We start from the raw sequence: 10,511 nt of genomic DNA, 5'->3' as shown, positions 1-10,511 counted from the left end.
CAAAATATTACTTTTATTATCAAATAATTACATAAAAATAAACAATTTGAAGTGTTCTGTTAAGATGCAGTACCAACAGAAAGTGACACTGAATTAAAAAACACAAACAATGGTCAAAACAAGTTTCATCGTTTTCACGATTCTCTCAAAAACAGAGAACACATAGGTCCAGTGAGTAAATAACTTATTTTCATCATCTTTTCACATTCAGTAGAGCTCAGTGTATAATGCAGCAGACTCCCTGAACAAAAGAACTGACAGATTATCTACATCTATGATAATCAGTCCCTTTTTTAAAAAGAAAATAACATTACTGAATGATGTTGCTCTACGACCAGGTCAGTGTTTTGATTTCTTTTGGCAAATGCAGTAAGTCAGAGTTGGAAGTTCAGGGATTTAGAGTGAAGTCCTCTGAAAAAGCTCCACAGTGGTGCACCCTGCGAGGCCTCAGCCGAGCCACCCGAACCTGTTGTTCTCTGAATGTGTGGCACAGCTGGCGCAGCAGAAGCTGGAATAATACTGGTTGGAGCAAAGCCGGGCGTAAACTATGAGCTTGCAGTTGGCAAGCTCAGGCTGGTCCACACATTCTGGCAGAAGATCACCACCTGCAGTGGCAGAGACAGGAGATTGTCTTTATAGATCATGCAGCCAGTATAATTAACATTTATTATACATGAAAGCTAAGCACAACCTAAATGATGCCCAAAGCCATAATCACTTTATTTATTCCCACTCTGACTGCAGATAATCAATACACTGTGTTGAGTGGGATTTCTCACCTGGTTGTGTGTCTTTAATGACCCTCACTTCAGCCGTGGCGCTCACAGAATAGATGCCCGTGTAGGCGTTACAGGTGTAGGTTCCCTCATCAGAGGTCTTCACATTATTTAGGATTAGGCTGCCATCAGAGGACACAAGGATGTTGCGCCCATCTGGTCGCACTGGTACGCCATTTCTATTGTTAGAAAAAGATGAGAAACATTTGGTAATTCTCTTCGACTTTTTGACTTATTTTATTCTGTTGACAGGGCACAAGGTTATCCTAAAGTAACATTTATGGTGATAATTAAAAGAAAATGACTGAAAGGTTCTGTTTAGGAAAAGTTATTGTCATTAAATATCATGTTCCATCAATCATAACAGGAAAAAAAAGAATATTTATTTATCTAAGATATAGCATGAGATAAAAACCCCCTGATGTTTATATTTTATCTCTGGCCACACAAACATTAATTTTACCTGGACCAGCCTATATTGACATTGTCTCCTGACACCACACAGGGCAGCTGAGCTGTACTGCCTTCAAACACCTGGACGTTGTTGGGAGCTGTAGTGATCTTCAGGTCCACTGACAATGATCCAGAAAAACAAAAAGATCCACAAAAAAATTTTATTTTTTGTTTTAAATTAATTTCTTACACATGATATTTAGTTACACCACTAATGGTTTATCACTTATGTGCCTTAAAGATGTAGGCAGAAATAATATTTGCTGCCCTCTGCTGGTGACTATATGGAATAACAACTATATAGAAAAAGTAGAGAGGATGTGGACTTCATCTGATGTCTTAAGTGAGATGTTAAAGTATGAACTGAATTCACCTTGGACTCTGAGTTGCAGCTGTCTCTGCTCCACCTGTTGCTGATTAGAAGCTGTACATGTGTAGACACCAGAGTCTTCAGACCTCAGAGGGCCAATGATCAGGGTGCCATCTGAGTGATGAATAACCCTGAAAAAAAAACAGACCTCTGATAACACCTGAACTTTTATTGCAAGCATGATCTTTTTATGGAGTTTGATGTTAAATTGAGAACTAACCGCAAACAATGTCAAGTAAGTGCATTTAAATCTGTATTTTATTTATTTTTTTTTTCTGTATGTAACATCACCTCTTCATTACATAACCTCACACTGCATGAAAAGGAAGATCCATCCATCCATTTTCTGCCGCTTATCCAGAGTTGGGTTGCGAGGGCAGCTGCCTAAGAAGGGAAACCCAGACTTCCCTATCCCCGGCCGAATTCACCAGCTCATTCGGAGGGATCCCGAGGCGCTCCCAGGCCAGCCGAGAGATGTAGTCCTTCCAGCGCGTCCTAGGTTTTCCTTGGGGCCTCTTTCCGGTGGGACGTGCCCGGAACACCTCACCATGGAGGCGTCCAGGAGGCATCCTAACCAGATGCCTGAGCCACCTCATCTGGCTCCTCTCGATGTGGAGGAGCAGCAGCTCTACTCTGAGCCCCTCCCGGTTCACTGAGCTTCTCACCCTATCTCTAAGGGAGAGCCCGGCCACCCTGAGGAGAAAACTCATTTCGGCTGCTTGTACTCGCGATCTTGTTCTTTCGGTCACTACCCACAGCTCATGACCATAGGTGAGGGTAGGAACGTAGATTGACCGCTAAATCGAGAGCTTTGCCTTTTGGCTCAGCTCCTTCTTCACCATGACAGACCGATGCAGAGTCCACATCACTGCAGACGCCGCACCGATCCGCCTGTCGATCTCCCGCTCCATCCTTCCCTCACTCGTGAACAAGACCTTGAGATACGTGAACTCCTCCACTTGGGGCAGGACCCTATTGCAGACCCGGAGAGAGCACTCCACCCTTTTCCGGCTGAGGACCATGGTCTCGGACTTGGAGGTGTTGATTCTCATCCCAGCCGCTTCACACTCGGCTGTGAATCGCTCCAGTGAGAGCTGTAGATCACTGCCTGATAAAAACCAACAGAACCAAATCATCTGCAAAAAGCAGAGACCCAATCCTTAGCCCATCACACAGTTCTGTTCTGTAAGCTGACCAGAATCTGTAACAAAGGACAGCCTTGGCGGAGTCCAACCTGCACTGGAAACGATTCTGATGCGAAACAAGCTCTGACACCGGTCGTACAGGGACCGGACAGCTTGTACAAGTAAGTCCGGCACTCCATACTCCCAGAGTAACCCCGACAGGAGTCCCCGGGGGACACGGTCGAATGCCTTCTCCAAGTCCACAAAGCACATGTAGATTGGTTGGGCAAACTCCCATGCCCCCTCAAAGACCCTGAAGAGGGTGTAGAGCTGATCCACTGTTCCACGACCTGGATGAAAACCACACTTCTCCTCCTCAATCCGAGGTTCGACTATCCGACAGATCCTCCTCTCCAGCACCCCTGAATAGACCTTACCGGGGAAACTGAGGAGTGTAATCCCCCTGTGGTTGGAGCACACCCTCCGGCCCCCCTTTTTGAAAAGGGGGACCACCACCCCTGTCTGCCAGTCCAGGGGAACTGTTCCTGATGTCCACACGATGCTGCAGAGGTGTGTCAGCCAAGACAGCCCTACAGCATCCAGAGCCTTAAGGAACTCTGGGCGGACCTCATCCATCCGCGGGGCCTCGCCACCGAGGAGCTTTATTAACCACCTCAGTGACCTCAGCCCCAGAGATAGGAGAGCCAGCACCAGCTACCCCAGACTCTGCTTCCTCATCGGAAGATGTGTTGGTGGGATTGAGAAGGTCTTCGAAGTATTCCTTCCACCGCCTCACAACGTCCCGAGTCGAGGTCAGCAGCCCCGCATTCCCACTGTATACAGTATTGACGGAGCACTGCTGTCTCCTCCTGAGCCATCGGATGGTGGACCAGAATCTCCTCAAAGTCATCCGGAAGACATTCTCCATGGCCTCTCCAAACTCCTCCCATGCCTGAGTTTTTGCCTTAGCGACCACCGAAGCTGCAATCCGCTTAGCCCGCTGATACCCACCAGCTGCCTCTGGAGTCCCACAGGCCAAAAAGGCCTGATAGGACTCCTTTTTCAGCTTGACAGCATCCCTTACTGCCGGTGTCCACCAATGAGTTTGTGGGTTACCACCGGGACAAGCACTGACGACCTTACGGCCACAGCTGTGGCTGGCAGCCTCGACAATAGAGGCATGGAACACAGCCCATTCAGACTCAACACATTTTGGGTCTGCCAGGCCTGACCGGCATCCCCCCCCCACCATCTGAGCCAACTCACCACCAGGTGGTGATCAGCTGACAGCTCCGCCCCTCTCTTCACCCAAGTGTCCAGAACATGCGGCTGCAAGTCCGACGACACGACTACAAAGTCGATCATCGAATTGCGGCCTAGAGTGGACACTCTTATGTCTGAACAAGGTTTTCGTTATGGACAATCCATGACGAGCACAGAAGTCCAACAACAAAACACCACTCGGATTTAGATTAGGGTCTCGCTGTCATTGCCCACGTGAGCATTGAAGTCCCTAGAGCTAGCTTTTGCAGCCGAGGATCAGACCTGCTTGGGTCCCCCCCTCTGGCAGCTGCCCAGCTCACACTGCACCAGACCCCTATGGTCCCCTCCTGCAGGTGTTGAGCCCACAGGAGGGGAGGCCCATGTCACCCTTTCGGGCTGAACCCGACCGAGCCCCATGGGCAAAGGCCCAGCCACCAGACGCTCGCCTCCGTGTCCCACCTCCAGGCCTGGCTCCAGAGGGGGGCCCCAGTGACCCACGTCCGGGCAAGGGAAACCTTGGTCCTTGCTTTCTCATCATCATAGGGGTGATTTAAGCCGCACTTCGTCTGGTCCCTCCCCTAGACACCTGTTTGCCATGGGTGACCCTACCAGGGGCATGAGCCCCCGACAACATAGCCGCTCAGGGAGGAGAAAAAACGAAGATGTCCCTTCCATTTTTTCTCTAACCTTTGAAAATCCCTTTAAATAATTACCTGGAATCACTGACGGTCCGTCCATCTTTGGTCCATTGGATACTGACAGACTGCAGAGCTGAGGGAGGGACGATGATGCAGGGAAGTCTCACAGTTTGTCCTGATCGCATTTCCACTAGAGATGAGCTTGACCGCTCAATGCTGAACCTAAGAGACATGACAAAACCCTATAAGACAATGTTTGTGATTCTTTCTATGAGGTACACAGATTTTGTGTATGATTGTACCTTGGTAAGGGTCCGTCTTTGGGGAGTAAGGTAGGAACAAACTGTGAAGATCCCTCTATAAACACATACAAAACATCCAGACTGAATGCACACAACTGGACTATTACAGAGTGCTTACATAATGCCACAGCAGCCGGTCATGCCTAAAAACTAGGTAACTTTTAAAGATCAGCATGGTCTGATATGACCTAAGACAGCGGAGCTTCATGCTTTTTTTTTTTTTTTTTTTTTTTTTTTTTGTGTGTTTAGAACTAAATGGGGTTAAAGTTGATCAAAACAGGATTTCGACTGAATCTAGGCCCAACTAGTCTTATCTATCTTACTTGAAACCAGAATTTGCTGAACTTTAGCTCTTTACTTAAAGTGGGATGAATAATGAGATAAAGAACAACTGGATATTCTTGTAAAAAAACAAAACAAAAACAAAAACAAACAAAAAAAAACAAGTAGAAAACTGTAGTCGATGGAGGAGCTAGCCAGTATAGAGATTGTATGCACAGAAGGGCCAAGTTAATTATTTACAGCACTAAGTGTATGTGCCCGTACTACACACTCATTTTGTGAATCTGGAGGTTAAAGGTTCATGCATACTGATTAGCTAAATAAATTTTAAATCGTGATTTACATCCGTTACAGTAATTTTCACCATATTCCCTCTGGATGGAGGTTTTTAATCCTAAAGTGCATAAGGAAGTTCTACAAAAACACCTTTGTTCCCGCTGCTATCATGAGCTGGATTTTGTTTTATATGTATTTATTTTGGCTTAAGGAAAAAGATTCATTATTTCACATTTTTATTGATATTATTGTTTTTTCTTATCTTTCACATGTTGATCTTTTTACAAAATTTTATTGTAATTATTTCTTTTCTTTTTGGGTGTTTTTAACTGTATGTTGTGTGACAATGAGATAGACTGGTGACTTAGGTGTACCCTGCCTCCTGCAGGTAACTGCCTTTTTAGTTTTAGTTTTTGAATTTCAACAGAGCTGATGCAAAATAAAGGAGTCTGAACCAGTCAGAAAACACTGAGCTTTTCCATGGGGGAAGGATGTTTCACACATAAATCTGCTGAAGCCAACAGACGTTTCTTTATTCTTATTGTAAAGCAATTCTACAGATTTTATTGTATTGTAAATTTAATGTGCGCTATAAATTTAAATGTAAATTACCTGAAACAGACAAGTAAATATAGCGGTGATCTCGCTCCCGCTCTCGAGTTGCCACACACAAGTACCAGCCTGAGTCTGACTTAATGAGAGGACCAACTAACAGGGAACCATTGGGCTGCTGGTGATGCCTGAGAAAATAAATAAGGTACAAAAACATTTTGCAAAATAATTACCAAAGAAAGCAAAATTACATGCAAATGAGTTTTTATTACCTGTGAGTAGACAAAGGGATGCCATCTCTTCTCCACTCGACGATGATGGTGGATGATGGAGGAGGACTGACTCTGCAGGGCAGCACAACTGTCTGGCTAACCAAGGCCTCCACCGTGTCAGGGTCGTTCTTATCGATGGTTACGCCTCCCAGGGTCAGGCTGAGGAAACATGGTGGGATAAAACGAAAAAAGACAGAAAGGAAAGGAGGAAGAGAAGGAGGAGCAAGCATGGAAGAGAGAGATTTGAAGGAATGAGGAGAATGAAAGTCACTTTATGCTCTACTGTTGGACACCAAAGCAAGCATAAAGATAGCCTTCAACCTGGCTTTAAGAGTTTGTAAAATAAAATGAAGTTACGAAAGAGAGGGCAAAAGAAAATCCAGACAAAAGACTCATGCAACATGAAGGAAGACAAAACAAACACACAAATCCTCACCAACAAAACAAACTCAGACATTACAAATCAACAAATGTTAAGAACAACAGTGATGCTGACATACGAGAAGACAAAGGGCAACTCTATTCACCATAAAAAACTCCCAACACGTGACTAATACAGACTACCCTGACAGTTAGTGATGACACACACGACTGTATCACAGCAGAAGCTTTATTAGTTTGATTTGATGACATATGGATGGAAACACAAAGCCCAAAGGTGAGTTAGCAAGCACAAAAAAAGCACCGACATTAACTCGAGCCAAAACAGAAAGAGTCCAAAACGCATGTAACAGTGGTGCTGTACATTTAGCTTCACTGTGAGGTTGTTTCCTGACTTTTTTCTAGAGGTTAAAGCAAAGAACGAGGTGCGGCTACATAAGCAGGCGTGAGAGTGAGCGTCTGTGGGGCTAAAAGCAGCTGGGGCTAAAAGCAGTGTGGATTACACTAGCATCACATGAAAGAGTCTACACAAAGAATAAGTCACATGAACTGAAGCTGTTATAGAAAATTGTATTCCTGACCACAGCCAGATTTACTTGTGGGTTCAGTGAAGTTAAAAATGTGAACATTACACCCAGGGTGTTGAATTACTCTTTAAAAATGTTTGTCTTAAAGCTAAAATAAATGTTATATTTGTGCTTCATTTTGCTTCTGTTTCATGTCAACATGTAGTACTTAAAGAAGTGTACAGGTTTGGAATATTTGTACATGTTGCACAGTACTTCTTAGGCGAGTGTTTAAGGCACATGGTTTGTCTTTCAATCTCCTTCAGTTCACTCTTTGGCTCTATGAGGCCCAGTGAATTTGGGCTCCTTCAGCAGGGATCAGAAGGGCTGTAAACGGCATTATGAAGCCAGTGGTTGTTTGCGGTTGAAGTGGAGACTTTTCACCGCACTCGCTGTGTCTTCAGCGTCTTACCTCGCAGCCGGCCCGGTGTGCTGAGCGGCAGCTGATGAAGGAAGGCGTGCCCGCAGATACACTCTAGCTCTGTGGGCATTTGTGGCTGCGCTTGTGGCCTGTCTGGCTGTGTCGCTGTGCGAGCCCCCCTGAACTGTGAAAATCCTTCCCATGTTGCGCGACCCTCCGGAGGCAGATCCTCCTCCAGACGTTGACCTCAATGTCGACTCTCCTGTGGGAGCGACCTGCAGTGGGCGTTGCTGGCTGGGAGCAGGCACCTGACATGCCCTCTGGCAGTCTGCTCGGGTCATGAAGTTGTTGTTGTTGCCGTGGCAACCCCCGTACCAGAAGTGCGCACACTTGGAGGTGATGACATCGAAGTGGTACCGGGCTACCCAGCTGCCGCAGGAGCCTGCAGCGCGAGGCAGGGAGCAGATTGATCGCTCAACTGCAGCAGAAAAAAAGGAAAACATTGCAGATTAACACTTATTTTATCAGCACTTTACACCTACTGTGGAAGAGCTATTTATTTTCAAATAAAATTTAAAAACACAATATCTGTGGTAGAAGCCAAATATCATCTCTACTTCTTGTCAACATTTTGCACTGTATCACTATGGGAGCATAAGGGTTAAATAAGAACTTGCATCCAACCAGAGGCCAATTTTTGATGCACCCTCAGAAGCTACTTTATTAGGTCCACCTGTTCAATTGCTTGTAAACACAAATAGTTAATCAGCCAATCACATGGCAGCTACTCATTACATTTTGGCATATCAACATGGTCAAGATTACTCACTGTTCAAACTGAGCATTAAAATGAGGAAGAAAGGGGATTTAAGTGACTTTGAATGTGACATTGTTGTTGGTGTCAGATGGGCTGGTATTTTTACACACACCCGAGGTTTGCAGAGAAAATAGAAAATATCCCGGAAAGGCAGTTGTCTGGAATAAAATGCCTTGATGTCAGAGGTCAGAGAAGAATGGGCAGACTGGTTTGAGATGATAGAAAGACAACAGAAACTATTGGTGGTATAATGGTGTGGGGTATATTATAATCATCTGAAAATAATGTGTGATACTGTAGTTAGAGTTTAGATTCTTACTGTAGTTGGGTGGGTTGGGGCAGCCCTCTCCATTAGGTCCACCTGCAGGTGTGGTCCGGTCGAAGCAGCAGCCGTACTTTGTGAGCCGGCACTGCACAGCATTCTCAGTCGGAAGAGAAAACTGAGGAGACTAAACGTAACACATTTATATCATAGTAAGTTTTTTGTGTATATGAACTTAAGTGAAAGATTTTAAAGCCCCCATGTATAGAAATGTATAGACATGTCCATTAGTTGCTTTTTATGCATTATAAAGACATATAAGCAAAATAAGTCTTAATAAAGCTGTCTGCTGTAAGCCTGCGGTCTCAGAAGAGTGAAGTCAGACAGTCCTACTTGCTGAAGATGGCAAAGCTAATGTGCTTTGTTTCTGTAATGGCATGAAATCAGATTCTTTTAGCCTCTAGGCCTCATCCAAAGATGTTAACTTCAGCAGAAATGAATTTAGTTTATTTGGAGATGTTGCAGCAACATATTGTTGATTTCTCCAAACCTGCTCCAGTCAGTGAGACCAGGGCTGCTCTTTTTTGCATCTTTCTTAACCATTGTTTATCATTAAAATAAAGACTTTTGGAACCAGCAGAAGCAGTACTATACAGCAGACCTGCAGAATGTGCAGGTGGGGTAATATTATTTATTCATTCCAACAGCTGAATGAGTAAGAAGATGTATTTTTATGTAAGAGTCATTTTTGTTACCATTTAAAGACCATTAGAGATTTTTTTTGTGATTAAATACATCCAAAATACACTTTTTAGGAACACAGATGGTTTTTAATAGACTAATAATAGTTAAAGAGATGGTTTAAAGTTAAAGGTGTATTATGGATTCCTTATATATTTTCCTTAAAAATTATGCATTGTGTGTTGCATCCTGCTTACATGTGGAAAAACTGTAAGGATTTGATGTATATTTGCTTACAGTAGGTTCAGGGACCACAGACTCCACACAGCCCTCTCTGTTGGGGCCCAGAGCAGCCGTCACACCGTCATGGCAGCAGCCATAACTGACATGAAACAAAAGGAAAAGCAAGTACAAACAATTTAACAGTCTGTGCTAAAAAAAAAAAAAAAAAAAAAAACTTGGGCCAAAAAAAACAAAACATGTCCAAGTTTGACATTTTTCAGACAACCCCAACCACAACGTGGTTAGTGGGAATTATTCTGGTCATGCATAGTGTGTGGTTACCATGCTCCAAGTCATTAACATGACACCCAGAGGACTCTAAAACCAGTTGCATGTGTATTGTAACCTCAGCCATGGTGCAATGGCATGCTGGAGGTGGATACCTTGTCTGAATGCAGGAAGGGGGGGCAGGAGTGGGTGCTGGAGACTGCGGGCAGCCTAGACCCTGATGGCCCCTGGCTGAAGTGCGTCCATCTGGGCAGCAGCCGTAATAAGACTGGCTGCAGTGGAGAGCCGGGGCAGAGCTGTGAGGGTCGTGGACTGTGTTGGTCTGGGTGGGATCTCTTGTGTCTGGCCTGCGAGCTGTTGCAACCAAGCAAAGGGAGAATTTAAAACATTTTAGTTTTAAACTGATAATATAAAAAAAAGCAGACATTGCAAAGATATTCAAACTATTTTAAGGACAAAGTAGTGATAATTAAGGAAAAACTAAGATCAAAATCAATCTTTGGGGGATATAAACACAAAAGATGTCAAACTTGACATTCCAGAGCACTGGGACAGCACATGGTGCTAGAAATGCCAGAAACACCACAGCCAGCACCAGCACAGTTCAATGCATCTGAAATATTTT

General features: G+C 44.5%; 1 protein-coding gene across 4 annotated transcripts in view; it reads right to left on the bottom strand.

Annotated features, from left to right (window-relative positions):
* The window catches only part of paplna (papilin a, proteoglycan-like sulfated glycoprotein), a 30,035-nt gene continuing 19,524 nt past the window's right edge, over positions 1 to 10,511 (bottom strand). For all 4 annotated transcript variants that reach the window (XM_041971792.1, XM_041971791.1, XM_041971794.1 and 1 more), the window contains 12 exons: positions 10,042 to 10,240; positions 9,674 to 9,758; positions 8,753 to 8,882; positions 7,668 to 8,094; positions 6,309 to 6,467; positions 6,097 to 6,224; positions 4,927 to 4,981; positions 4,700 to 4,846; positions 1,603 to 1,730; positions 1,240 to 1,348; positions 780 to 955; positions 1 to 605 (listed from right to left, as the gene is read on the bottom strand). In XM_041971792.1, the coding sequence (XP_041827726.1) occupies positions 448 to 605; positions 780 to 955; positions 1,240 to 1,348; positions 1,603 to 1,730; positions 4,700 to 4,846; positions 4,927 to 4,981; positions 6,097 to 6,224; positions 6,309 to 6,467; positions 7,668 to 8,094; positions 8,753 to 8,882; positions 9,674 to 9,758; positions 10,042 to 10,240 (1,901 nt within the window). In that variant the 3' untranslated portion in view covers positions 1 to 447. The remainder of the gene's footprint in view (positions 606 to 779; positions 956 to 1,239; positions 1,349 to 1,602; positions 1,731 to 4,699; positions 4,847 to 4,926; positions 4,982 to 6,096; positions 6,225 to 6,308; positions 6,468 to 7,667; positions 8,095 to 8,752; positions 8,883 to 9,673; positions 9,759 to 10,041; positions 10,241 to 10,511) is intronic.

The sequence above is a fragment of the Melanotaenia boesemani genome, chromosome 20 (assembly GCF_017639745.1).
Source record: "Melanotaenia boesemani isolate fMelBoe1 chromosome 20, fMelBoe1.pri, whole genome shotgun sequence".
In the NCBI taxonomy this organism is placed as follows: Eukaryota; Metazoa; Chordata; class Actinopteri; order Atheriniformes; family Melanotaeniidae; genus Melanotaenia; species Melanotaenia boesemani.
Note: the sequence above shows the minus strand (reverse complement) of the source record. Positions and strands in the feature narration are given on the sequence as shown.